The sequence below is a fragment of the Daldinia loculata genome (assembly GCF_022478755.1).
Source record: "Daldinia loculata strain CBS 113971 unplaced genomic scaffold F4817scaffold_6, whole genome shotgun sequence".
In the NCBI taxonomy this organism is placed as follows: Eukaryota; Fungi; Ascomycota; class Sordariomycetes; order Xylariales; family Hypoxylaceae; genus Daldinia; species Daldinia loculata.
In genome coordinates, this window is record NW_026054860.1 from 379,569 (window position 1) to 403,680 (window position 24,112).

The window sequence follows — 24,112 nt, forward strand, 5'->3', positions numbered from 1 at the left end:
CAAATCAGACTTAACAATGTGCCTGTGTCATTCTTGCCTTTAAAGACTGTGAAGTTAATGAGGTCCGATTCCGCTTCCGTTGCCAATTCTGGTCCGTGCTGGGGTCCTTAGCCAATGGGGTGCCGAGAAAGGGGGAATGTGGGGTGTGGGATGTGGGAGAATTGCATGACTGATAATCTGTCCCTATTTGGGCAATCGCGAGCCTCGTTGCTTCTGACGGTGTGAAGACGATGGTTTAAATAGGACAAGACTCAGTAGGCAATTCAGTGGACCTGAGTCAAGCTTGTCCATTATGGGCGTAGTAGCTTCTTAATATAAACATATATCTCTTGTAAGACAAAAAGATAACCCACATTTCTTGTGAATACCTACGATTAGAGAGCATATCTCCATAGGCGTCGGATTTATTCCCCGCGAGTCCTTATTCCGAGGGATAGAATATATCAGGTAGTATGTGGTCTTTAACAACGATTATTGCCACCTATATAATCATTGTGTGCTAATATACCCATTGTTGAGTAATGGTCATTGTTACTTCACATGAATATTCCCGCTACGGCACATGAAGCCTAACACCGCGCTTCATCGACTTATATGAATAGCCTTCTAGAGGTCTAATTCACAACATCTCCGTACACAATGGCGGCACCGTCTGGACAAACCTCGGAAATCATCGAGATGTCGCTCAACCCAGCCAAAACCGGGCAAGATGTAGATTCGACAGCTAAAAGCTCCAGCTCTAGTGGGAGCATTCACACCACGAATGGCGATGAGGAGCACGGTATGTCGACGCTTGAGAGAATCAAATCGAAGTTTGGAGACCGACCGGAGTGCTTTAAGAACACCTTCCAGGAGATATCCTTCATCTTCCAAGCTACCATAGCAACCGCCACGACATCTTTCCTATCCGGTGTTGCTCTAGTTATCACAGTTCCCGTCTCTCGCGACTTGGGCATGACACAGGGTGAAATAGCATGGATCAGCGCCGCGACGTCGTACGTATAGAATATTTTTCCAAATCCCCAACTAGGTAGGTAGGTTCTACATATCACTAACTTGTTATTATAGACTTGTGGCTGGTGCCCTTCAGCTTGCCTTGGGGCAGCTAGCCGACTTGCTGGGGAGAAAACCCATGTTTATAACTGGTCTGGCCAGTTTCAGTGGATTCGTGTTGCTGGTGGCTTTCTCCCAAAACCCCTTTTGGATGCTGATTGTCTGCGGTATCCTCGGTGCTTGCTCCGCTATGGTTGTTCCTCCGGCCATAGGTATACTGGGCGCGGCCTACGCCACCCCTTCGAAACGGAAGAACTTGGCGTTTTCGGCATTCAGTGCAGGGAACCCGTTAGGATTCGTGTTCGGCACTATCATCTGCGGTATTGTTACTCAACTGAGTAACTGGCGTGCTGCCTTTATCGTCCTATGCGTTATCTGGGCCCTTTTCACCCTTCATGCGATCTGGGCAGTACCTGATGTCGAGAATTTCGATCGAGCTCCTCTGAAAGAACGCCTAAAAGCGCTGAAGCAATTCGATATTGTCGGTACGATTCTGACGATTTTTGGGACGGGCTTGTTTACTGCTGGCTTAACGTAGGTACCCTTGAAACCTTGGGGCCTCGAATACTGACGAATCTAGATTGGGCCCTGAAGATGGTTGGGCAAGTGCGCATGTGATTGCGATGTTAGTTGTTGGCATCGTGCTGCTTGTAATCTTCATCCTATGGGAAAGGGTATTTCCTAACCCCCTGATGCCTCCACACATCTGGAAGGACTGGAACTTTAGCTTTGTGAGTTTTTATCCAGACATACTTGTCCTCTTTAATACTAACAACTGTAGATCATCCCTACTATTGCCCTCGGTAATATGGGCTTTACCGCTAGTTGTTTCTGGGTAGCCTTTTTCTTGCAGGAAGTTAAACAGTATTCTACCCTCATGGTCGCCGTTCATCTCCTTCCTCAGGCTATCGCTGGGCTACTATGGAACGTAGTTGCCGGTCGCATAATGCATCGCATCAACAACACGGTTATTATGATCTTCGGTGCCACCTGCTACCTCGCTGCCAACTTGCTGCTCTCTTTCATAAAGATAGAGACTAGCTACTGGGCCTTGATGTTCCCAGCCCTCATATTGATCGTTGCTGGTGCTGATCTTCAGTTTAACGTGGGCAATGTGAGTTACACTCCTGTGTTTTACATTTTGACAATTCTGACTTTACCAGATGTACGTGATGCAGTCGTTGCCTAAAGATAAACAATCCTTGGCGGGCGGCATTTTTAATGTGGTTATTCGTCTGGCCAATACTGCCGTAATGGGGATTTCGACAGCAATTTTTAGCTCGGTGCAATTGACGCCTGAAGGCATGGCTGATCCGATGCTCAAATTCACCAGAACATTCCAAATGTCTATTGCGTTCTCTGCGGCATGCTTGGTGTTGACCTTTTTTATTCGGCTGGGAACGCAGGGGAACTCTCCGGGCGAGGAAGAAAAAGATAAGAAGAGTAATTCGGAGAACTCCGAGAATCCAACTGCCGTAGCTAATAATGCAGCTGAAACTGAGCAAGGAGAGAAGAAATAGGCGGATATGGTTTATGAAGAATAAAAAATTAGGATTAGAGTCAACTCGTCATTACGAACTTAGGTAGTCGGTACTAAATAAAAGGTTAGGGAGTGCGTTAAGATATGATTTAATCTTGGTATTCCTGCCATTTGATCATCCTATCCTTCAAGTCTAGAACCTCGCCATCAATGACGAACGTGCCATCGCCGCGGTGATGGAACATGCGGCCGCCCTCTCCGGGCTTCTTGTCCGGATTGAGCCACGCCTTGACGGGCTTTAGAACCCACATGGAGTATTTGCTCACCATCTTAGTGTCTTCGACCACGCACTCGATATTCGCAATGACATCGCTGCCGCCTACAAGCGGCGCCTTGACCTTCGCAGCCGGACAGGCTTCCAGCCCGAAGCGCTGCCACTTGCCGCTGGGCTCATCCTCCTCGTCGGCAGAGCAATTCCCAATATCGACGACTACGCTGGCCATTGCAACGTCGGGCACAGCGAGCACGCACTCGCGGTTCTTCTTGAGAGCGGCGAACGAGGCGTCCCAGGGCCCGAGACAGATGCCGATGAGAGGCGGCGACTCGTGTTGCATCACCATGTGGAAGCCGATAGTCATGACGTTATGGGTCTCGTCGGCCAGCGACCCCGTCGTGACTAGCAGCACGGGGCCGGGCTCTATTAGTCGGAATACCCGGGATGGCGGGTACGTCTCGAAGCCATGGTGGAGGTTGCGGTCTTGCGGCTTGGAAGAGGAGGCAGAAGAAGCGGAAGTCTCCACTTCCTCTTTACTATTGGCTTTGCGTTGTTTGGAGGGCGACGCAGAGGACGCTTCGCTCTGCTGTTCTGGTTGGCCTTTACGCTTTGGACCCATGGGTTGTATAAGGCATGTGGATAAGATTAGGTTAGGCAGTTTCCCATGAAGCTTGGAAGCTAGGGAGTTTTCTACATAGAGGTCGCATTAGCTCTGTTCTGTTAGCTTTAGCGGGGTGCCGTCAGATCTGATAACGTTACGATAAGGTTTAAAACGTCGCAAGTGGCCCGTTCGTAACGCCCTTACATGATGTAAGTTACATCAATACATCAACCGAGGTCGGACTAGCCTTTGTTAGCCCTTTTTTCGTCGTCAACATACTTTTTAGAAAGGTGTAATACGGTGGTTATAATAGCGGCGCTTATGTAAAGAACTTCTATCGTAAATGCAGGTTTAGTATACGGTTATCGGAGTGACTCAGACAGTATACAAACAAGTCTTACCTATCATCTTGACTTCGTGTAAATTGAGACAGCTCAGGTTGAATTTGAAGCCTTTGCCCACCTCATATCTGAAAATTGGTTCCCCTAGACATCTATCTATCTTAGTTCATAACTGATCTTTTAAACTCGGTTTACACTACTAATACACCTAGTAATCATGGGGTCTAAGCATGCCTGGAAAGTAGAGGTTCGCTTCACCCTTGGCAATTTACTTACTATTATATTGTATCGGCGCTTATCTCATTAACGCTACTATATTCAACGATACCAATAACAAGTACTGACATCTTTGAATACTACGTAGCTTCTCCCCTGGGACCATTCAAGCCCAGATCATGTACAGAGGATGTATGACCAACGTGTTACTTGTGGGTGGAGGGCTGACGAAGTACCATCGGCAAGTATATCCTTCGTTACATCTTGCTCCATGTTGCCATTCGAGAGCATATACACACCCTCCGGGCACGTCCGAGAGTTATAGATTACCGAGCCGGTTCCCGTAACTTGAGATCGCGCAATGTGATCCGAAAATTTCCGTGAATGGCAACTTCTAATTCTAGATTCTATAGTGGGTAGAGGCTGCACAGAAAGGTGGAAAGATATTTTACTGGGTTGTGAGTTCTATAATCTCCTCTTAGCTTTGTGGTAGCTGATAGATTACCTAGCTCCTTTCGGATGCTTTTCCGGATAGAGAAAAGGTACTCGAGCAGCACACTAGTGCCTATTCGAAGGTATGCTTATGATTGCCCGGCCAATATACTAGATGACCTAAAACCTTGTACAAAGGAGGCAAGCCCGTTGAGGGATACAGCAGCAGAAATTCGGCTCGTCCCGCGGCAGCCAACCATGGTGGAGTTTATCCCTATTGGCCATGTTGCTCTCGATGTCCACGAACCCGATGAGGACATCAAACTTGGCCTTCCAGCTACCGGGACCGTGTGGGTTCATCAACTGTACATTTCGCGGGCGCTCCATGGAGGTGGATTTGGTGCCGGAGCCATGTCCAAAATTGAGACGCTAGCCACGCGAAGCCCAATGAATGCAAAAATAGTAGCTTTGGACACCCTATCAAAGGAAATGCAGACCGAACCAGAGATACGAGACCTCCTATATGGGGAAGGACGTATTCCTCCGCCAGTGGTAAGTCGTGGCAGTATTGTTAGAAGTTGTAGCACTCCTAAAACGTGTTGATGCAGGTTTCCAATGAAGACTGGTATATCGGTCAGGGGTACGAGGTACTTCGACGAGAGAAAGGTGCATACATATGGAACCCGCACGAAGGAATCAGTGCATCCAGTAAGTAGTACATCTTAGTCGTTTCGGGGCCTTTGTGTTACTTCAGAGCATGTGCTGTCGTCCCCTCTCGACCTGATCGAGGGCCAGGGGCTCGTGGAACAGGCCTGACGACTCACATGTGTTTTCCAAGTCTCGGCGTATTTCAGAATTGCTAACACTTAGGACTATAGTGAACCTTGTGTATATGAAAAAGTCGGTTGCTTGAGCAATCCTGGGTTTCGGATAGGTCCAAGGGATATTGGATAGAATGTCACTCCCTTTCTTTAGCCTTGAATTAGCCTCGCGATAGATCGATTGGTCTGAAGCCACGTAAATTGAAATGAAGTCACTCCACAGCGTCTGCTATCTGAACTCCGTGCTTGCATCGCATATACATAGAACAGGAGCAATAGGAGTGGGGAGCTCCGTTGCCGCGAAGGATAATGAGAGGTTTAAAGTAAGCAACCTGAATGCCCTTAGCAAAAGCCTTGGATGGCATGTTTGTCTGCTGCCCAACGGCCATAAGAAATTAGACGCGAGCAAGGTGGCATTGCATCGGGATGAATCGTTCAATGCGCTCCTTTCGCACAGGTAGATAGGCGCGACGTGATAGCTAAGTGGCCGGATATCACACAAATGGTGAAAGAGGTCATGCAGGACAAGTCATCTAGCGGCATCTAGAAAACAGAGACGTGGTGAGGCGACCTCTTAAATGATATAAATGATATGGTCTGAGGTAATTGGGGAAGAGAATAAGTCGTGGGGGTTGATGCTCTAAAAAGGAATCCGGGGGTGACCCGTGCGCTAGCATGGCAGCATGGATGGCAGCGTGGATGCACGGGCCCATATAATAGCCCCACTTAACTTTAACCCGGAAAGGCGTTAAAACATTGCAGACGCGACAGTGACTCGACTACGTGCAGGAGAAGTCGCGAGGCTTCTAAATCAAAAAAGGTCTTGCTGCAATTCCCCACCAGTCAACCATTTCACCAATTCAACTATTGGACCGCCATCTTTCGCCCTCTATTTAGACCTTCCAAGGCCATCTTCATGCCTCACCAGTAAACATTGCGACCCAACCTCGTCGTCGCATTGGGCAGGATGGCGGCATAATACATAATAATTAAGCTCGACCTCTCCGCCTGTCATCCGCCCGATTCAACTACCATCCGTGGTCAAACACGTCAACATTGGGACCACGAAAGATTCACAGCCATTGAACGCGTAACGGATATAGACAGAGCTTACGAAAAGTAAACAAACTTAGCTTATGTGTCTTTCTTTCCGAAGCATCACCAAATCTGCCCCCGTTCAGATGCCGCCAGCCAGCCAGTTCCTAAAGCATTCAAAGACAAAAATGCAAGCTTGGGTCACGAGCAACGGGCTCAATAATAGCCAACCTGCTCCTGCTGGATCTGGGCCAGGAACGGGACATGATGGCCAAAGCCACCTTCCCCAACGCCACGTCTATCTACCTCAACCTACGCCTGCGGCGTCGCAACCCGCCCAGGCGGTACAGGCAACGCAAAATTCGCCTCCACGATCACGCGCACCTATAGTCAATGCAAATTCCAATAGAGCTGCTGCCGTCGCGGCAGCTAAGCTACCTGTTCCTGCTAGTCGTACTGGCCATACCCGAGATACGTCACTTAACATACGGCGATCGGGAACCGTTGCTTCTGAGCCCATTCAATCTTCGCGGCGACCAGCGCCATTCTGGGAGGGTTCGACGGTAGATGGCTCCATGTTTAGCGACACCGCTAGCAATGTTGACGCAAACGCGGCAGGCACCTCTATGTATCGAATGCCTTTTCGGGCGCCCATTACTTACCAACAGAGAGGGAATACCCCACGCCCTCGCCCCCCTGCCAAGGAGGAAGTCAATATGCCGAATCAACATGCCCCTTTCGTTATTGGACCTAACGGGATGATAGATGTAGTAGGTGGTCCTCTTACTAGAAGTGCTTCGACACCGGATGCTAGGAATCACCGTGGCCACCTGAAGGGAGTATCATCTCCGGAACTTGACCAAGAGTCAGAAGATAGTCCATATCAGACGAGCCCAGAAAAGACCCCTTCCGCTAAGCGGCTTCATCATACTAAAGCGTTGGCTTTACGTACTAGCCGTCGTGGTTCCTTCTCCGAAAGGGCTGCCTTTCCTCAAGAAAATATCGTATCTTCGCCTCCACGTGAGGCCTACCCAATTCCTGATAATGATTTAGATGATGATGATGCAATATCTGAACGTTCCGTACACTTAAGAGTGAAGACATTACCAGAACACCAACACCGCCGCTCGACTATTTTTGCTGACACCGATACACCTATGGTTAGCCATCCGAACGAGTCAGATCGCGAGAGTCCTGCTCCGCCTGCGCCTAAGCTAGTCGCGAAACCTAAGCCTCAACTCAATCGACAACTTTTTATCAAAGGTGGTAATAAAGGCGGGCTAGGATTGCACGAGAGCGCGATGCCTCGCTCATCGATAGAGAAGCGTGTTTCTAATCCAAAGAAGCGTCGATACGAGCTTGACTACGATGATGGGGCTCTGGCGGCAATGGACTATTCCGAACTCAAGGATGAAGTATTCGATTTTGACCCAGCCCAAGCAGAGGCCCAGTCGGCGATAGGACCACCCCGAGGCACATTACCAGAGAAACTTGATCACTTTTTTGACAAGGACCAGGAAAGTCAAATGGAGTTTTTTTCTAAGATGCCTGTTAAAGACTGGGAGATCTCTGGGGATTGGTTTCTTGAAAGATTTGGTGAGGTTATGCAACGGTTTAGAGAAGCCCGCCAAACGAAGCGAACAGTAATACAAGACTTCGAGAACGAGATTGCCGACCGGGACGAAGCTGTTAGGAGTAAGATCCGAACAATTGACAGCACTCTCGCCGAACTCAAAAACGAAGGCGAGGGCATGATGAACGGAAAGGAGTTCGATTGAATCAAGTACGCAAGTACGCGGCACCGCAGGCTCTCCGTGACCGATAACTTGCCGCCGGCGGATGTTTACGAACTCATTCTACAGGGAAGGATATACGGCTGTGCGTTAGCTTGGGCTGTGAGGTTGCTGTTATTATAACATGGGCTGGAGCTATGGTGTTTGCGCTTTCAATCCGATACTCTATGTACGGCAACAAATGATGCTATTGGGCCTTTTCACATTAAGTGAGGCTACTTGGTAAGATACCCGCTTACTCGCGTATCAAACGATGACTGTCTGTTTGACTTTTCTGTCTTTACCGACAATTAATCTCAACTGACATCTGGGTTTGTCGGCGAACAGCCCATCTCTCAGCTTGCCGGAAAAAAGTTCGTACGCGGGATAATAGGCATCGACGAACTTGACAACCTGCTCGTTCGTCATACCTGCCCCTCTCTCCCTCCGCAACATGGCTTCCTGCTCTAACCTCCAGTCGTACACCCATTCGGTATCTTCGGCGTCGATGTGGATGAATGCATCGAACATGTCTGTGATGACATCGTAGTCCCGGAGACGCTCATTGACGAAGTTCAGGTGTTCTAAAGGGTGTCGGTGCAGCGTCCTGCTTGGCGAATTCCACTTGAGTGACACCTCTACAGGACTCAAATGCCGAAAGCCAACACACCAGCCTTCGAAGATGACCACCTGAATCTTGGGTTGACCCGGGCCGTTGATCGTCTCCCATTGCGATTCTGGGACCCTGTCGCCTTGGCCCGAATAGGCCGACTTGTCATATTGAGGAATCTTAACCGGCTGACCCTTACATAAAGCCGTGAAGAAATCTCGAGCTAAGTTCATGTCATGTGTACCTACATAACCGTAGCATTAGAATCAAATACCTAAGAATAAATATCCTTCTGACTTAAGATTTTGGGTGCAAGTTGTCGTACCTGGCTCGCCTCGGACCTGGACTAGCAAATTGTCCGGGTGAGACTCTGCCAGTGCCTTTTGATCTTCATGCCGCAAGTAGAAATCATCAATGCTGCAGACTAACGTTTGCAGGCCCTCGTCATTCTGTAGCTTCGAGGCAAGGGCTTTTACCAAAGTTGTCTTCCCGGCGCCTTGCACGCCGTTTAGGCCGATGATAAAGGGCCGAGTAGAGTTAGAGGCGCTATATTGCTTATACCGTTCGAGTATAAATGGTATGCATATAGGGCTCTTGTCGTCGATTATCTCCGCTGTAGACATTTTAGCAGATCTCTTATTGCATCTGTGATGCTTGTGATGCTCGTGATCGGCTGCAGATACTGTATGTTCGGTTATTTGGGCGTTTGACGTTTATTTACCCCAACGGGATTACATGCATGAGATTTCCAAACAGCACGTTTTAAGGATGCATAGATAGAACATTATACATAGAGCAAGTGTCATTAGCATCAGCTCCCCCGGGCTAACTTTGTGGGGATGGGGAAATGCGGGGGAGTTTGTTTTGGTTCAGCAGTTGATGGTTGGGACTATGACTATTTGGATGCATTTAGACCCTCAGTATATATTTGTCTATTTGTCTATTTGGAAGCCGATTTATAGAATCTAATAAATGTCATAACCGATCATAAGCAAGTCTTTAAAGAGAAATACTTGGTAGATTCAAAGTTTTAATCTCCTATAACTAAAGCGGCAATACAAAACTTCGGCTCTTCATGTTGTGTTAACTAATACGGCTAAATGCCTACCTTAGTCAGTAATATTAAAATCTTGGACCCGGCATTACAGAAGACTTGACATGGACATAATAGCACACGTGATGCGTTATACATATAACGTACGCATGACTTCATACAAGATTCGTAAGCATTTTAGAGTCTAGAGTTTGTCGACATGTGAACGGTCTTGTAAAGAAGGCGCGAAGGATAACGGTAAGTGTATGGGGTATGTACCTGAAATACATGTGCTAAATCCGAGGGGCTATACCCAATTTAGTATAGTTGGCTTGCTATTGCCTGGTCCTTTCAAGAAGTGGATCCATCTGGGGCCCCTCGGCATTCCTGGCAGCTCATGCGAAAGCTGCCTCGGCTGAATAGCCGGAATTCAAATGCGGCACATTGACCAGCTCCCGTCTTTATTATCAGGAACTTGGACCTATCATCCCGTAATTAAGCCAGCTTTTCTATCATTAAGTTTAAGTTCTGCTCCCATGCCAATCGGGTATTAGAAGCCATCTCCGACCCAACAACTGTATTATCTACCATCCAAGTTTTCATTTTAATCAACCTCTAATACCCTATTTTTCAGAGCTTCAAAAACACGACACCATGGCAAGCGAATTGCGCTTTGACGACCAAGTCGTTGTCGTCACCGGCGCTGGTGGTGGCTTGGGTAAGGCATATGCTACTTTCTTCGCATCAAGAGGAGCCAAGGTCGTTGTCAATGACCTCGGAGGCTCGTTTAAGGGTGATGGCAACTCAACAAAGGTAAATAGGAGTCTCAGTCATCTTTCAATTACGCCACATATCAAACGTGTCCGCTAACGTGTCTTCTATAACCATCAGGCTGCCGATGTAGTCGTAGATGAAATCAAAGCTGCTGGCGGTCAAGCCGTGGCCAACTACGACAGCGTCGAGAATGGCGACAAGATCATCGAGACCGCCATCAAGGCTTTCGGCCGAATCGATATCCTACTCAACAATGCCGGTATTCTACGAGACGTCAGCTTCAAGAACATGACAGATGAGGACTGGGATTTGATCATGAAGGTGCACGTCAAGGGCTCTTATAAGTGTGCACGTGCTGCCTGGCCGCATTTCCGCAAGCAAAAGTACGGTCGTGTCATCAACACAGCATCTGCTGCCGGCTTGTTCGGTAGCTTCGGCCAGGCCAATTACTCGGCTGCTAAGCTGGCTATGGTTGGTTTCACCGAGACGCTCGCCAAGGAGGGCGCTAAGTACAACATCATCTCCAACGTCATCGCTCCCATAGCCGCGAGTCGCATGACCCAAACCGTCATGCCTCCGGACGTCTTGGAAAACCTAAAGCCCGACTGGGTCGTTCCCCTCGTCGCTGTTTTGGTCCACAAGAGCAACACTAAGGAGAATGGTAGCATTTTCGAAGTCGGTGGTGGTCACGTTGCGAAGCTGAGGTGGGAGAGGTCAAGCGGTCTTCTCCTAAAGGCAGACGACAGCTATACACCAGGTGCCATTCTTAAGAAGTGGGACAAGGTTGTCGACTTCTCAAACCCCCAGTACCCGACTGGCCCCGCCGACTTCTTAGCTCTCCTTGAAGAGTCGATGAAGCTCGGCCCGAACGAACAAGGTGAGAAGTTAGACTTCACCGGTCGTGTGGCCTTGGTCACGGGCGGCGGTGCTGGTATCGGACGTGCCTACTGTCTTGCCTTCGCCAAGCACGGTGCGTCAGTTGTTGTGAACGACTTGGTGGATCCCGATACTGTTGTCGGCGAGATCAAGAAACTGGGCGGTAAGGCAGTCGGTGTCAAGGCGTCTTCTGAGGAAGGTGACAAGGTCGTCAAGGCCGCCATTGACGGCTTTGGTCGCATCGATATCATTATCAACAATGCTGGCATCCTCCGGGACAAGGCATTTAGCAATATGGATGACAGCCTTTGGGATCCCGTTTTGAATGTCCACCTCCGAAGCACATACAAGGTCACCAAGGCAGCTTGGCCCTACTTCCTTAAGCAGAAGTATGGACGTATCGTAAACACTACGTCGACGAGCGGTATCTACGGTAACTTTGGACAGGCAAACTACGCGGCAGCGGTAAGCGACTAAAACATGGAATGGTCAAATGAATTAAGTAAAGCTGACAAGTCTTAGAAATGCGGTATCCTTGGATTCTCTCGCACCATCGCCCTTGAGGGAGCTAAATACAACATCTACTGCAACACCATTGCTCCTAACGCCGGAACTGCCATGACCCGAACCATATTACCAGAGGAACTAGTCCAAGCCTTCAAGCCCGACTACATTGCTCCTCTTGTCCTTGCTCTCTGCAGCGACAAGGTGCCCAAGAACCCCACAGGTTACCTATACGAAGTAGGCAGCGGTTGGTGTGGCCGGACAAGGTGGCAGAGGTCAGGAGGTGTTGGCTTCCCGATAGATGTTAAGCTGGTTCCCGAAGAGGTCGCCAAGAACTGGCCCAAGATTGTCGACTTTGACGACGGCCGAGCAGACCACCCTGAGAAATCCCAAGACTCGGTGGCGAAGATCATGGCCAACATGGAGAACAAGCGAGGGGCATCTAAGGTATGATGAGCCCTCTTTCTTTAATGTCCTCCTATTCGGACTATCATGTATATATATGTGTAATATGTTCTAGTCTAGCAAACAAATGAACTATTGATGTTGACTTTTTATTTTTTTTTGCTCAGGCTCCCTCCGAGAGTAACAAATATCTCGAAGCCCAAAAGAATGCTTTGGCTGCCAAGTCCCAGCCTACGGAGTACACCTACACGGAGCGCGACAGCATGCTCTACAACCTAGGCGTCGGCGCCAAGAGGACCGAGCTACAGTACGTATTTGAGGGCGACGAGAACTTCCAAGTGCTACCGACGTACGGCGTGATCCCGCAGTTCGACACCAACATGCCGTTCAGCATGGACGAGCTAGTACCCAAGTTCTCGCCTATGATGCTGTTGCACGGCGAGCAGTACCTCGAGGTCAAGAAGTACCCGATCCCGACGGCGGCCCGGACCAAGAACTTCGGCAAGCTGATCGAGGTCGTGGACAAGGGCAACGCTGCTATCCTCAAATACGGCGTCACCACCGTGAACGCCGAGACTAACGAAGAGCTCTTCTACAACGAGGCTACTGTCTTCTTGCGAGGTTGCGGAGGTTTCGGCGGCCAGAAGAAACCGGCCGATCGAGGCGCGGCTACGGCTGCTAATGCCCCGCCGAAGAGACACCCGGATATTATCGTCGAGACTAAGACGACCGAGGAGCAGGCTGCTATCTACCGACTGAGCGGCGACTACAAGTGAGTGTTTTTTCTTCTTTTCCCATCCTAATCCTCCCCTATATCTCTGTCTACCACCAGTCAAGCCAAGTATTCAAGACTAACCACATCGCAGCCCCCTCCACGTCGACCCGAGCTTTGCCAAGATGGGCGGGTTCAAGGTGCCGATCCTGCACGGGCTATGCTCAATGGGCGTGGCGAGCAAGGCCGTCTACGAGAAGTTCGGCCCGTTCCGCAACGTCAAGGTACGCTTCGCCGGCACCGTGCTACCTGGCGAGACCCTCGTCACCGAGATGTGGAAGGAGGGCCCCGCCAAGGTCGTCTTCCAGACCAAGGTTAAGGAGACGGGCCGCCTGGCTATCTCCGGCGCTGCGGCCGAACTCGTTAGCGGCGGAAACGGCGGGAAGTTGTGAATCCGCCTGGGAGAAGGGGTTGGCTGGTTGTGGTTATGGGTGGGGGATTTAGTGGCAGGAGGATGGGTGTATGAGTCCGGATGAGATGAGATGAGATGAGATGATATAAGGGAGCATTAATTTTTTAGCATTGGGAGTTCTCCTTTTTCCGCTTTTCTTGGTTCGTCAGATCGGGCGTCGCTGTAAAAAGATGATGTACGAGTATGTACATAGCTTAACTTGGGTTAACAGCGACATTTTCAGTTTGAAGTGGAGGAATCCGCGCATGAATACAAGTATGTTATACTGATAAACTGAGTATTATGTAGTTTGCCTAACAACTTTGCTTAGCTGCCTCGAGATTCGGCGGGTTGTAACCTATTTGTATGCACGGCGTACGTCTACTTGTAAAAAACTTGGGTACCTATTCACTCATGTTATGCTTAATCTAACCATATCTCAGAAGTATGCCTATTTAGTCGTATTCTTATATTTTAAACGTGTATTCTCCCATAAGTTCAGGGGTATAAAATGGAATATGGATATATTTACCATCACTCTCGACATCTATGTCAGCCTCTTGGTATACATCGACGACGTAGTAATTAACATCCTAACCTAACTTGAACTATCCTAAATAGATGGATATTCTATAAACATAGGGGCTTCGGCGACAACAGCAGGCCTTAACAATAAGAGGTAGTTATGTCAAAATAATAGCTACATCATCGTATACAGTAGTGTTACTAGAGGCCGTAGCCTGTGACAAATAGTTGCATGTACGATACTACTAATGGGTATAACATACAAATGGTCTCCTATCCCTTTCCCTACCATACGACCGATATATTCTCATACGCCCGTTCCCAATGCGAGGTTCACTTTCGAAATTTGACTTCAAAGAGAGGTTCAGTCGATAACCAGATAATGCTCCTTTTTTACCAAAACTCCGTGCCCAACCCGATCCGTTCCGCTATACAAACAAGGTCTCTATAATAAAATCACAGAACTCTTCAATGCTCGGGACCTTACCGCCCGGAAGCAGCCATGCCAGACTCTTGTCTCGACTAAAGCTGCCTACACCATCTTCGAGATACGCCTTCTCCGCGTCAGACAGTTCACGTCTCTCGGATGCTCTCCATTTCCGTTCTGCTTCGATCTTAGCTTTTCGAAGGATTTCCTCGGTATTCTCAGCTTCCCATAAATTACACTTGCTACATTCGCCACATTGTCGACCATCGCCCTCGGGCCTAAAATGTTGACAAAAATGCTGGTAGCCCTCATTTGGAGTACCAATGTTTTTGCGACAGACATAGCACATCTTATAGCCACAGGGACAGGTCAGTTTGTTGCATCCAGCTGTCTTGACGAAGGAGGTGCTGCATCGGGGGCAGACACGCTTGATCGCCATAGACATCGCCTGCTCCACTTGAGTACGTAGGGCGACAAGAGACGACTCGTGGCAGACGTGAACATCCACCCACGCCTTCGAACATGATAAACAAGACGAACGTCGGCAGGTTGGATTCTGGCAGTTGAATTTTAACCCGCGACGGCGACGCTGGTACCTTATGACGGCCGCTCCTAATTGCCAAGACATATAATCCCTAAACGAACGATTCAAGCACAAAATAGCAAAGGCTAACGCTAATATGAGAATGGGAAATAAAAGAGGAGATATAATCAAGCAAATGAAGATGATGATAAAGTTTGGAATATTGCTGACACGAATCCTGGGCCTGGATATGCTGGCTGGCATATATAGATCGTCGACTTCGGCGTAGGTGCAAAAGGGACATCGAACCAAAGGCAAGCCACTGGACAAAAGACCATGCTCTGCTAGTCGTTGGTCAAGTTTGCGTATAATCTCATCTCCGTTTTTCTCCCCTTGCATAGCTCGATGTATGTGCTCGGGAGATACGCAGCTTTCGCACTCTACCGACGCCACAGCAGGGCATCGAAGAGCACCTGTTTCCTTCTCGATGCTACGTTGCCATCCCTGCCCAAAAACCGCTTCGGTGATGGAATGGCGTACGCAGTTAAAGCAAACTATATGCCCTTCGGCAGTACAGGTGGTAATCTCTTCGAAAATCACATCCGAATAACAGCAACTGCACTCAAACATGGCTTCGTGAGCTTCGGCGTCCTCTGTAAGTAGGGAAACGGCCATAGCGCGGTCCCTTTCCTCTCTCAGTAGTTGCTCGCGTTCTTTCAATGGTATTATCAACTCTTCAAACAGCTCTCTATCCAATTCGGCACTACCAGTTGCCTTTAAAGTCGGGACCATCAACCCATCGTCCGCGGATTTCCATATGATAAGGGGATGTGTCTCGGCCTCGGCAGAAGTCACAGGCTTGCGACGAAAGAAGAAGGAAGATATAGTGAACTTCCACGTCTTGGAAGACAGGTCCACGAGGGTCTGTCGCGCGTCGAGATACGAGTAGTTGAACTCGGATAAAACTGCGTCAATCGAGGATCTAGATAATAGACCCTTAAACTCTTGCGCCGCTAAAGTACGCACTGCCTTCTTGTATTCCGCCGTTCTGAATGCCTCGGTTCGCGAGACTGGAGCGTTCGAGTCCGAGCCGGTATGCTCGCTAGCTCTCCGCCGCCCCTTAACGAATTCACCAGGGTTCTTTAACAACTTGTCCGTGATGATGAATAATCGCGACTCTTCGGAAAAGGATGCAAGCATCTCTCTGAAGACTTCGACTTGGATATCGGGAAAGAGGGCAGCGAGCCTTTCGAGGTTCTGGTTTAGATCGAGTACATCTGGCGGCGGTTGGCTAGCAGGCTGGATTTGCGACTCGTCGGAAAGATACTCAGGAGCAGAGGAAGTAAAGTTTCGGGGACGCGACGGGGAGACATCAGGAGAACGATGGGATTGCTTGGACCTGCTTGATTTAAAGGAACCCCTCCGTCCAGACGAGGCACCGAGTAAGCTCGAAAGAAACATTTTACGTCGAGCCAAACGAAACTATGTCGAGCGAGTAAAGCATCGTCGTTTATGGTAGTTGAGCGTTGAGTCTCGACTGGAATTTAAAAAATATATATGACAAGGGGGGGCTTGCTATATGTAGTATCGGAGGTATGGATTGGGAAATTTGTTATTCACGGACTCAAAAGAATCAACGAAGGCGCATAATATAAAAGTAAAAATATAGGCGTCAAAAAAGAAAGACAGCTGACTAGTTGGAAGAAATGGTCTAAAGGTGGTTTGAAAGTGGTGCAACTTGCAGCTTAAAAGAAGTCACGTTAGGTAAATGCAAATACAAGTTACAAATGACAAGTACGAATGACCAAGGAGAAATACATACTTCGTACATTTTTTATTACGTATGGCCTCAATCTTGGAGAAGTCCACCCTTCCAAGGCTTGCGCTTGCCCAGACTTCCAGAGCCAGGGTCCCCGTGCAGAAGGGTCGGATGCTACTCCAATCCGGAGCATGTTACGAAATAAAGCTACCATATTAAGTTAGTTGCACAGGCAACTTCACACTTTACGAACTCAGCAGAACTTAACAAATTTATATAGACCCACACTTTCTTGCTTTAGATATATGTAAACAAACACAAAAACTAGGAATTCCATCCAATCATAACAAAAACACGGCTCAATGGTCCAGTGGTAAGATACTCGCTTCGGGTTAGCTATGCTCTACTCCCGGTCTCTTTTAAAAGGGATTGAAAATGTGAGTGGTCCCGGGTTCGAATCCCGGTTGAGCCCGTTTATTTTTACATGATTTACATTTGATGTATTAATTCGATGCAAGATAATTTTTTGTGATTTTTTTCTGTCTTGAAATCATTCTCTGAAGTGGAAATATTGAATATTGGATTGTAACTATTTTATGGAACATATGTTACATCAACTTGGACACCTCCAAATCTCCAAATTTGCTGGGTGAGATCTGATTGGCTCGGTCAAGTCTCCTTAGCACCTCCTATTACACGTCTTACGTAATTGTACGTCTTTCGTAGACTCCCGTCAACTCTATTTGGTTCTTATTTGGTTTTTAACTTCTTCCTAGAATAACTAGACGTCTCATCTAGAATCCTAACAAGGACGGCAGAATAAGATCAATCTAATAGTAATTCTCAGCTAATTAATCCGCGAAATTATTATTTCCGGTGTTTTCTATGATTGAGTGAGCTTGTATAAAACGCTTTGTCCTTCCCCAAGCTGCACAGTCAACCCCGAGCTTTCAGCCCCTAAATCATTATTAGCCCATACATCATGGACCTCAAACCCCCCACTAATCCCGAGGTCGTCCCATGATACCATAATAGTCTGCACGCCCGACAATGAAGTCCCAAAACCGCCTTGGCCTTCGTCTGGGCCGTAGTTAGCGATTACCACCACGGCGACCCCTGACGCGTCTGGCCCAGCGATCCACGCCTGTAACTGTTGAGAGCCGGGGAGGCCAGTTCCCGGGTTACGGGGTTGCATCGGGTGGTGGGAAGTAAAGTCAGCAATTGCAATAGCATCTGGATTCGTCAAGAGATTGAGCCCAAAGGTATCAAGGTTGGTTAAATCAGAGCCGATGATAAGGTTGGCACCGGCTCCGAGCCAATGTGTCATGATAGTCTGGCGCTCGTCATCTGTCACGCCTGACACCGAGGCAGGATTACCTACGAACAGGTTATCCATGTCGGGGTATATGGTTAGAGTTGTATTATACACCATCACGGTAGTAATGTACTGTCGGTAGTTGTCGATGGCCCGCTGGACAACTTCCCAAGAGACAAATGTTGACTCCCCGGAATTATTGATGTCCTGGTCGGTGCGCATAGAGTCGGCATTCGTCTCCCAGATGTCGAAATACTCCTGTGAACGGTCCAGCTTCCACGAAATATCCAGACGTATCTCCCGTCCCGACTGTGCAATAGCTTGGTGATACGCAATGACCTCGCCACTCAAGTCAGGAGGCAGGTTTGCGCCGTTTGATGGTGACCCCGGCGTTACAAAATCAAGCTTGATGAAATCGACGCCCCTTTTACTCGAGTATTAGCTTCAAACAGCTGGGTTTTATCTTCGATCTGGAAACTTACCAAGAAGCGAATTGGTTCACAACAGAATTGTGCCATTCTTGAACGGCCGGTTGAGAGTAGTCAAAATTGCAGCGGGCTAAGCCGTTATCGCCGGAGCATACCGAACCAATAGTGACGCTCGTCCCAAGGATAGTTTTGGCCTCGTCGGCAGTGAAAGCTCCGGGCACAACGTACACGCCGAGGAGTAAGTCTTCGGCGTGTAAGTGGTTGGCTAAGCTCGGAATATCAAATATAGACGAATCATAAATGATACGTCCGAACTCATCGCCATTGCCACCTACAGACCATCCAGAATCGAGACTGCAATATACATATCCGGCGTCTTTAAGTGTAGTGGTTTGAGCGAGTACGTCGCATTGGCTTATCACTCCAGTCTGGTTGAATGAAAAGCCCGGCGTTGTATTGGGGTTGGCCTGTATACCGAAAGAGTTCCATCCCCTTGGTGAACTCGTGAAGCCATTAGGAGTTGTTTCGATCTGAACGACATTTAAGACGGGCTCAGACGCAGCTAAGGCAATAACAGCCGTCAAAGTGCCACTCGCGGCTACTAAAATAGAGCGTCGGGGTATCATGATAAATTAGGATAGTGAGTAAGTCTCGACACTGTCTGGATAGATTAGAGGTGGTATCTGGATATTAAGCCGCTGCTTAAAACCCGTGCCTTTTAGTGTCCTACGATGGTCGATGAGCTATCACCGGGTAGCCGGCAATGAGTTCTCCTAGGATGCGGAAGACCGGAGCAAAGTATCGTGACATATCCCATGATAGGGTTGATCTTGTGAGGCTCACGCTTATGATGGCGGTCGGCGGTAGGGGTTTATCGCCAGCAATGGCCCCCCTTTTAGCTGGCGTCAGCTTCTGACTACTATTTACGGACAAGTTGTGGATTCAATGTAACGGCATAAGTAAGCTATTGGCTAGATTGTACGACGTGAAAGACAACTTTTCGTCAACGTATGTTGCAATTCCAAATAAAAGCGCAACCATCAATGATTCAATACGAGGTTATGAGATTTTAGCCTTTCATGGGAGATTATACGAACTTGATGGTTACCTACACATACATAATGACTTTGATAGGAAATTCAGTTAAGTAAGATATTGCCTTGTGCGACTGTTGTACGTTGCACGAGACTAGCAGTCTCAATACAGATTATAACTCTTCCCCTTATAGCCGAAGCCTGTGACTGGCTTACATCTTGTCTTCATTGGGTTGCGGCGACCGCTTCCTATCTCAAACAGAAGCACGGGTTACAAGCACCATACTTGCAGTTGCTGTTAACAATTGCCTGTTTTAATATATATGACGAAGAAAAACTATGTAAATTAGCTTGTGGTGGAATATCAGGGCCCCTGGTGAAATGCTCCTACAGATTTTGATTGTATTTTAATGGTATAAGTGTGGTCAGCATATGTCCGAACCTGTTAATTAGCTTAGATTTTCGGGTCATCGGTGTTATACCGCAGTGAGAGGGGGGGATTAATCTTTCATGGAGGCTCAATTTGTAATATGTATCAATTTGTAATCTATATCTATATCTTCACAAGCGCTTTCAGCCTGCCGTTTTATTCCCGGTTGAGCTTAGATGAGCGGAGGACCAACGGGGACATCGGGAAACACTCGGCATTGTAGATGATAGCGGCTAGCATGGATGATATCAAATAACCTTCAAGTCAACCAAATGTGTGTTATTAGGGACGATTAAAAATAAGTTGTGTCTACCTATGATGTACCTACCTAGGAGGTAGGTAAAGGGGGTTCTCGGAACTAGACACTTTGACTGAAGACCAGTTGCTCACCCCACCGCCTGGCCGTGAGTTCAATAATTGCGTAGCTAAATACAATCGAGCACCTTTTCTTATGAGTTTATTTATTTATTCTGAATGTACCTGCGAAGTATATAGTAGATGATGCTTCTATGAGTCCTTACTCATCTACAATCCTATCTTCACCGCTACACCATGTGGTCTGGCTTGAACACTTTTAAATGTTACAAATCATCTATTGCACATGATGTAGATATGGTGTGGTGGTATTTCTGGGACTACTGGGATAGGGTAACTTGGCTGAGAATAAGATATATAGACCCTTTTCAACCGCCCTTCTATGATCCAGTTTGATAAATAAGCACCACTCTCAGAATCTACTCTAAATAGATCGGCCACCAAGGGATCTTCCATACATACCTACTTACTATCCAAACCATCATCATGCATTTTTCTCTTCTCGCGCTCCCCTTTGCCGCCCAGGCTTTCGCGGCGGCATTGGCAACTCCTGGGCAGCCTGGAAATATTGCGGAGCGAGATGCTGCTAAAGGAGAAATCGAGTCGCGAGACAGCGGGTTCCAGATCAACTACTATACAGACGGTGGCTGCTCCTCTTTCCTCGTCGCTGTCTTCCCGCCCACCGATGGTAGCTGCTATGACTACTCATACTCTGGCGACAGTAGCGCCAACATCGCTAACTGTGATGCTACGGGGGACTCCAGTTGCTACTGTAACTTCTATGCGCAGTCAGGCTGCCAGGTAAGAGACTGAAAATCTAATCTATATTAGATTAAATATTACTATGAATAAATAAACAGTCTAACAGCTTTATAGGGCGCAGAGCAGGTTATTGGGTACACCAGCGACGACTGTGCCTCAAACTATGGTCATGGTTTCCTCTCCATGGCGTGTTACTATTAAGAGTTAGGATAGTATAGCAGTTGAGATGTTGATTCTCTGCAGGAATAGTCTAGGTGGAGGAATAGTCTAGGTGGAGGACTAGTCAGGGGCTCGCGGACGCTCTTTCGATGACGGTACCTGACTATGGTGGTTGTTCACGGCGTCACTCGTTTAAAAAGAAAGGTAACGAAGGGTTGCTATATTATGATATATTGCTGTCTTGGTCATTGAACCAAATCGGAAGGACACTATCAACTTCTTCAAATGTCTCGAGAGCAATTGTATAACAAGTCTAGCTTCTATAGAAAATATTTTTGTGGCAAATATTGTCTCTTTATTGCTTCATTTTCTTCGCTCGGATACTGTCAGATATGCTGTAATAACATAAACACTACACTATTGCGAAATTACCTTTTAGTAGTGTAGTGGTATGTTCGATAGATACTGCTTCCGCTTAGAAATTTGATACAGCTCTCGTCTAACCTAATACGGTTTATCTCCCTGGATATATTGGGATAATTAGGTACCTAGTCATTTTTATAATGTCTTAAATGTGTTTCTTAAAGCGTACCTATGCATACTGTACGGCCCCTTTCCGATTATCGAAACTGGCTGAAAGAGGGGGGACCTTTTGGCTCATTGGCCTAGGTAGGCCTCAGAGAAGACAGCTACAAGCCCCTATAACATCAAACCATATCAGCCCATAACATTCCTAGATACATAGGTAGGTACCTATATATAGAAATAGCTCTATAATATAAACTCATCTTTAACTAATTCCCAATGGGCAAATAAAACCGGTTTGCACTTGAATCGGATAGATATTTTGAAATACCTAAGGTTATGTCAGGCTACTAAAGACGCTGACCTATTCGGGCGTATGGATATGTCTTATCTGTCCCCCCATTCCGGTAAATGTCGTCTCCAATTTAAGATTACGACACTTGATATGGAATGTCGTATTCGCTTAGTTTAAACCTCCGCTCTGTACTACGTGAGGCAATCTACGTATAAGAAGAGATGATTCTTCGGAAGATGGTCTTAAATATAAGCCGATTGATGAGCCTGACAACTGTCGGTACGAATATTAAAGTAGAAGTTTCATCTAAATATCTCCATCACGCTTCTACTTCACATATTATCTCGCCATGGCTTCTGCTCTAATTTCAAAGCCTAGCACAAATATTACGGTCAAAGAATTTGGCTTTTCTGCCCTCCAGGGTGTCGACTGGTCGAACTATCTGGCCCACCGCCCAGCCTATCCGCAATCTTTTTTTGAGCGCATCTATAACTACCATGCCCAAAAGGCCGGGGTAGCTTGGTCCGTAGCTCATGATATTGGCGCTGGCTGTGGAGTCGTCTCTTCAGTCCTTGCTACTCACTTCGACAACGTCATTGTCTCGGATCCTAACGACGGATATACTAAGCTCGCCCGAGAATTTCTGGTTGAAAAGTCATTGTTCCCCGAGTCCAAATTCAGGTTTCTTCAAGAAACTGCCGAGGAAAGCTCAGTTGAATCGGGTACTGTCGATCTGATCGCCGCGTGCGAGTGTATTCATTGGACTACACCGGACATTGCGATCAGAGAATTCGGGAGGCAGCTCAGAGCTGGTGGCACGCTTGCGATCACATACTATACTCGCCCGCTTATTGAGGCAAACGAGCGGGCTGTAAGAGCATGGAAGGCTCTCTGGGATGCCTTTTCGAAGAAAGTTCAAAACAGGACAAGTGACAACGCTTATAAAATAGCCAATACTGCACTTGAAAGCTTAGAGTTCCCTGAGGAAGATTGGGAGGGCTTGAAGAGGATATACATTAATGCTCAGGGGACTCTCGACGGTTTCATGCTAGATGACAGAAGAAGTGAAAGTAGGGTGAAGGAAAGTGAGGAGAAAGTCTGGGTAGAAGATGATGATTGGTGTGATATGTGTGGCATCGAGTGGCTCAAAGGCTATTTCGCTACCTGGGAACCGCGCATCCAAGAGTCCGAAATGCAGGACATTTGGGATGAGTTAGAGCTTGCTTTGGAAGGGAAGCAAGTCAAGACCAAGACACCGAATGTGATGATTTTAGCCACAAAGAGGGCATAAAAAGTATATGCGATGCTAACGCTAGGTAGAAGCTAGATGCTAGCACTTAAGCAACCGCGTGAAGAGGTAATAGGGTTGGTTCTATATAAGAGGGGAGGGGAACACGGTGTCTTTGGGGCCTCGTAAGTTCTGCTAGGTATAAAATACGTAGGTACGTAGTAGTCTAAGGACCGGGCAAGATAACGTATATAAAACTAGATGTTTTCACCAATATCAAGGATATCACCCCATCCTCCTCTCAATTTTCTTATCATTTTGAGTCTCTTAACTCTTCTCTCCACCTGTTTGTACGTTCTTCCTCGGAGAGGGACACAGTCTCAGTCCAGAAGCAAGAATCCATAAAATTATTAGCTGGAATTGAGATGACGGTTCTCTGATTGTAAATTCTGAGTGTTGGTCAATAGTCGGCAATAGTATTTCTAATTTACGACCTGAGCTAGATTGCCTCGTTGAAGGCTCTCTTGGAGAAAGTAATGTCAATGATACTCTCTCAAGATCTTGTAATTTTATAGGCTCTGAAGAGCCTAAGCTGCATGGAATGGGCGGTGGATCATATTTGAATCGATTATCCTCTTGTTCGTCGTCCGGTTCTCCTACATCCAAGATCTCGTAAGGCAAGTTGGCACCCGAAGAATTCTTGAGAACTTGAACGAGTTTTGCCTTCTTTTTGTCCATTTCGGAAGGTATGTTTTTAGCTAGTTCATCAAGGGGTGTTGGAAGTCGTAAATGTGTAGCTACTCCTTCGAGACATCCGCTAACTTGAACCCGCATAAAGAATGGCTGCCCATCATGCTCGAATGCGAATGCTGTATGAAACGTATTGTCGTATCTTAGTTGATTATCAAGGTTGCTCTCAAGAAGACGCCATTCAAGAATCGTAGGTCTTGCCAATTTGTTAGGCGTTGACGAACTTGAGAACTTCCATTGTTTCATC

At 47.4% G+C, this 24,112-nt stretch overlaps 11 protein-coding genes and 1 non-coding gene across 12 annotated transcripts; 7 read left to right on the forward strand and 5 right to left on the reverse strand.

The window, feature by feature from the left end:
• Positions 1 to 639: 639 nt before the first annotated feature.
• F4817DRAFT_312541 (MFS general substrate transporter) lies at positions 640 to 2,573 on the forward strand (the record flags this gene model as incomplete). Its single annotated transcript, XM_049300140.1, has 5 exons — positions 640 to 995; positions 1,069 to 1,587; positions 1,634 to 1,784; positions 1,835 to 2,167; positions 2,217 to 2,573. The coding sequence occupies 5 exons, from the start codon at positions 640 to 642 to the stop codon at positions 2,571 to 2,573; spliced, it is 1,716 nt and encodes a 571-aa protein (XP_049162410.1).
• Positions 2,574 to 2,627: 54 nt separating this feature from the next.
• Positions 2,628 to 3,881, reverse strand: F4817DRAFT_239038 (uncharacterized protein). The gene is made up of 4 exons (XM_049299006.1): positions 3,810 to 3,881; positions 3,708 to 3,742; positions 3,567 to 3,650; positions 2,628 to 3,497 (listed from the first exon to the last, which is right to left on the reverse strand). Exon 4 carries the CDS (start codon positions 3,424 to 3,426, stop codon positions 2,683 to 2,685), a length of 744 nt encoding a protein of 247 aa, XP_049162411.1. The 5' UTR covers positions 3,427 to 3,497; positions 3,567 to 3,650; positions 3,708 to 3,742; positions 3,810 to 3,881; the 3' UTR covers positions 2,628 to 2,682.
• On the forward strand, positions 3,775 to 5,370 carry F4817DRAFT_238929 (uncharacterized protein). The gene is made up of 7 exons (XM_049299005.1): positions 3,775 to 3,996; positions 4,114 to 4,206; positions 4,379 to 4,423; positions 4,475 to 4,540; positions 4,596 to 4,949; positions 5,006 to 5,105; positions 5,276 to 5,370. Exons 1-7 carry the CDS (start codon positions 3,967 to 3,969, stop codon positions 5,308 to 5,310), a joined length of 723 nt encoding a protein of 240 aa, XP_049162412.1. The 5' UTR covers positions 3,775 to 3,966; the 3' UTR covers positions 5,311 to 5,370.
• A 1,029-nt stretch (positions 5,371 to 6,399) lies between these two features.
• F4817DRAFT_356563 (extracellular mutant protein 11-domain-containing protein) lies at positions 6,400 to 8,031 on the forward strand (the record flags this gene model as incomplete). The annotated part of the gene is made up of 1 exon (XM_049305805.1): positions 6,400 to 8,031. The coding sequence occupies one exon, from the start codon at positions 6,400 to 6,402 to the stop codon at positions 8,029 to 8,031; it is 1,632 nt and encodes a 543-aa protein (XP_049162413.1).
• Positions 8,032 to 8,292: 261 nt separating this feature from the next.
• Positions 8,293 to 9,258, reverse strand: F4817DRAFT_312545 (P-loop containing nucleoside triphosphate hydrolase protein; the record flags this gene model as incomplete). Its single annotated transcript, XM_049300141.1, has 2 exons — positions 8,293 to 8,879; positions 8,961 to 9,258. 2 exons carry the CDS (start codon positions 9,256 to 9,258, stop codon positions 8,293 to 8,295), a joined length of 885 nt encoding a protein of 294 aa, XP_049162414.1.
• Positions 9,259 to 10,044: 786 nt separating this feature from the next.
• On the forward strand, positions 10,045 to 13,684 carry F4817DRAFT_327049 (NAD(P)-binding protein). The gene is made up of 6 exons (XM_049301975.1): positions 10,045 to 10,245; positions 10,303 to 10,481; positions 10,560 to 11,783; positions 11,841 to 12,269; positions 12,395 to 12,999; positions 13,094 to 13,684. Exons 2-6 carry the CDS (start codon positions 10,323 to 10,325, stop codon positions 13,389 to 13,391), a joined length of 2,715 nt encoding a protein of 904 aa, XP_049162415.1. The 5' UTR covers positions 10,045 to 10,245; positions 10,303 to 10,322; the 3' UTR covers positions 13,392 to 13,684.
• A 417-nt stretch (positions 13,685 to 14,101) lies between these two features.
• On the reverse strand, positions 14,102 to 16,634 carry F4817DRAFT_327053 (uncharacterized protein). The gene has a single exon (XM_049301976.1). The coding sequence runs from the start codon at positions 16,324 to 16,326 to the stop codon at positions 14,344 to 14,346; it is 1,983 nt and encodes a 660-aa protein (XP_049162416.1). The 5' UTR covers positions 16,327 to 16,634; the 3' UTR covers positions 14,102 to 14,343.
• Positions 16,635 to 16,980: 346 nt separating this feature from the next.
• Positions 16,981 to 17,096, forward strand: F4817DRAFT_t27. The gene has a single exon. It is a non-coding gene; the product is annotated as a tRNA-Pro (tRNA).
• A 258-nt stretch (positions 17,097 to 17,354) lies between these two features.
• Positions 17,355 to 19,504, reverse strand: F4817DRAFT_327055 (glycoside hydrolase family 27 protein). Its single transcript, XM_049301977.1, has 2 exons — positions 18,422 to 19,504; positions 17,355 to 18,363 (listed from the first exon to the last, which is right to left on the reverse strand). Exons 1-2 carry the CDS (start codon positions 18,991 to 18,993, stop codon positions 17,508 to 17,510), a joined length of 1,428 nt encoding a protein of 475 aa, XP_049162417.1. The 5' UTR covers positions 18,994 to 19,504; the 3' UTR covers positions 17,355 to 17,507.
• A 1,053-nt stretch (positions 19,505 to 20,557) lies between these two features.
• On the forward strand, positions 20,558 to 21,231 carry F4817DRAFT_239245 (uncharacterized protein). Its single transcript, XM_049299007.1, has 2 exons — positions 20,558 to 20,947; positions 21,023 to 21,231. The coding sequence occupies exons 1-2, from the start codon at positions 20,633 to 20,635 to the stop codon at positions 21,107 to 21,109; spliced, it is 402 nt and encodes a 133-aa protein (XP_049162418.1). The 5' UTR covers positions 20,558 to 20,632; the 3' UTR covers positions 21,110 to 21,231.
• An 808-nt stretch (positions 21,232 to 22,039) lies between these two features.
• Positions 22,040 to 23,609, forward strand: F4817DRAFT_327058 (S-adenosyl-L-methionine-dependent methyltransferase). The gene has a single exon (XM_049301978.1). It carries the CDS (start codon positions 22,237 to 22,239, stop codon positions 23,176 to 23,178), a length of 942 nt encoding a protein of 313 aa, XP_049162419.1. The 5' UTR covers positions 22,040 to 22,236; the 3' UTR covers positions 23,179 to 23,609.
• Positions 23,311 to 24,111, reverse strand: F4817DRAFT_368078 (uncharacterized protein; the record flags this gene model as incomplete). Its single annotated transcript, XM_049307202.1, has 1 exon — positions 23,311 to 24,111. One exon carries the CDS (start codon positions 24,109 to 24,111, stop codon positions 23,443 to 23,445), a length of 669 nt encoding a protein of 222 aa, XP_049162420.1. The 3' UTR covers positions 23,311 to 23,442.
• Between the last annotated feature and the right edge of the window lies 1 nt (position 24,112).

What these genes read in the sequence shown, in the direction of transcription:
- F4817DRAFT_327053 (XM_049301976.1), bottom strand. Translation starts at nt 16,326, where the DNA reads ATGTTTCTTTCGAGCTTACTCGGTGCCTCGTCTGGACGGAGGGGTTCC.
- F4817DRAFT_327055 (XM_049301977.1), bottom strand. Translation starts at nt 18,993, where the DNA reads ATGATACCCCGACGCTCTATTTTAGTAGCCGCGAGTGGCACTTTGACG. An exon ending in GTGAACCAATTCGCTTCTTG is followed by an intron (nt 18,364 to 18,421) that starts GTAAGTTTCCAG and finishes CTCGAGTAAAAG; the next exon opens with GGGCGTCGATTTCATCAAGC.
- F4817DRAFT_239038 (XM_049299006.1), bottom strand. Translation starts at nt 3,426, where the DNA reads ATGGGTCCAAAGCGTAAAGGCCAACCAGAACAGCAGAGCGAAGCGTCC.
- F4817DRAFT_327058 (XM_049301978.1), top strand. Translation starts at nt 22,237, where the DNA reads ATGGCTTCTGCTCTAATTTCAAAGCCTAGCACAAATATTACGGTCAAA.
- F4817DRAFT_238929 (XM_049299005.1), top strand. Translation starts at nt 3,967, where the DNA reads ATGGGGTCTAAGCATGCCTGGAAAGTAGAG. An exon ending in GAAAGATATTTTACTGGGTT is followed by an intron (nt 4,424 to 4,474) that starts GTGAGTTCTATA and finishes TAGATTACCTAG; the next exon opens with CTCCTTTCGGATGCTTTTCC. An exon ending in CGAAGGAATCAGTGCATCCA is followed by an intron (nt 5,106 to 5,275) that starts GTAAGTAGTACA and finishes TTAGGACTATAG; the next exon opens with TGAACCTTGTGTATATGAAA.
- F4817DRAFT_327049 (XM_049301975.1), top strand. Translation starts at nt 10,323, where the DNA reads ATGGCAAGCGAATTGCGCTTTGACGACCAAGTCGTTGTCGTCACCGGC. An exon ending in ACAAGCGAGGGGCATCTAAG is followed by an intron (nt 12,270 to 12,394) that starts GTATGATGAGCC and finishes TTTTTTGCTCAG; the next exon opens with GCTCCCTCCGAGAGTAACAA. An exon ending in CGACTGAGCGGCGACTACAA is followed by an intron (nt 13,000 to 13,093) that starts GTGAGTGTTTTT and finishes ACCACATCGCAG; the next exon opens with CCCCCTCCACGTCGACCCGA.
- F4817DRAFT_239245 (XM_049299007.1), top strand. Translation starts at nt 20,633, where the DNA reads ATGCATTTTTCTCTTCTCGCGCTCCCCTTTGCCGCCCAGGCTTTCGCG. An exon ending in ATGCGCAGTCAGGCTGCCAG is followed by an intron (nt 20,948 to 21,022) that starts GTAAGAGACTGA and finishes ACAGCTTTATAG; the next exon opens with GGCGCAGAGCAGGTTATTGG.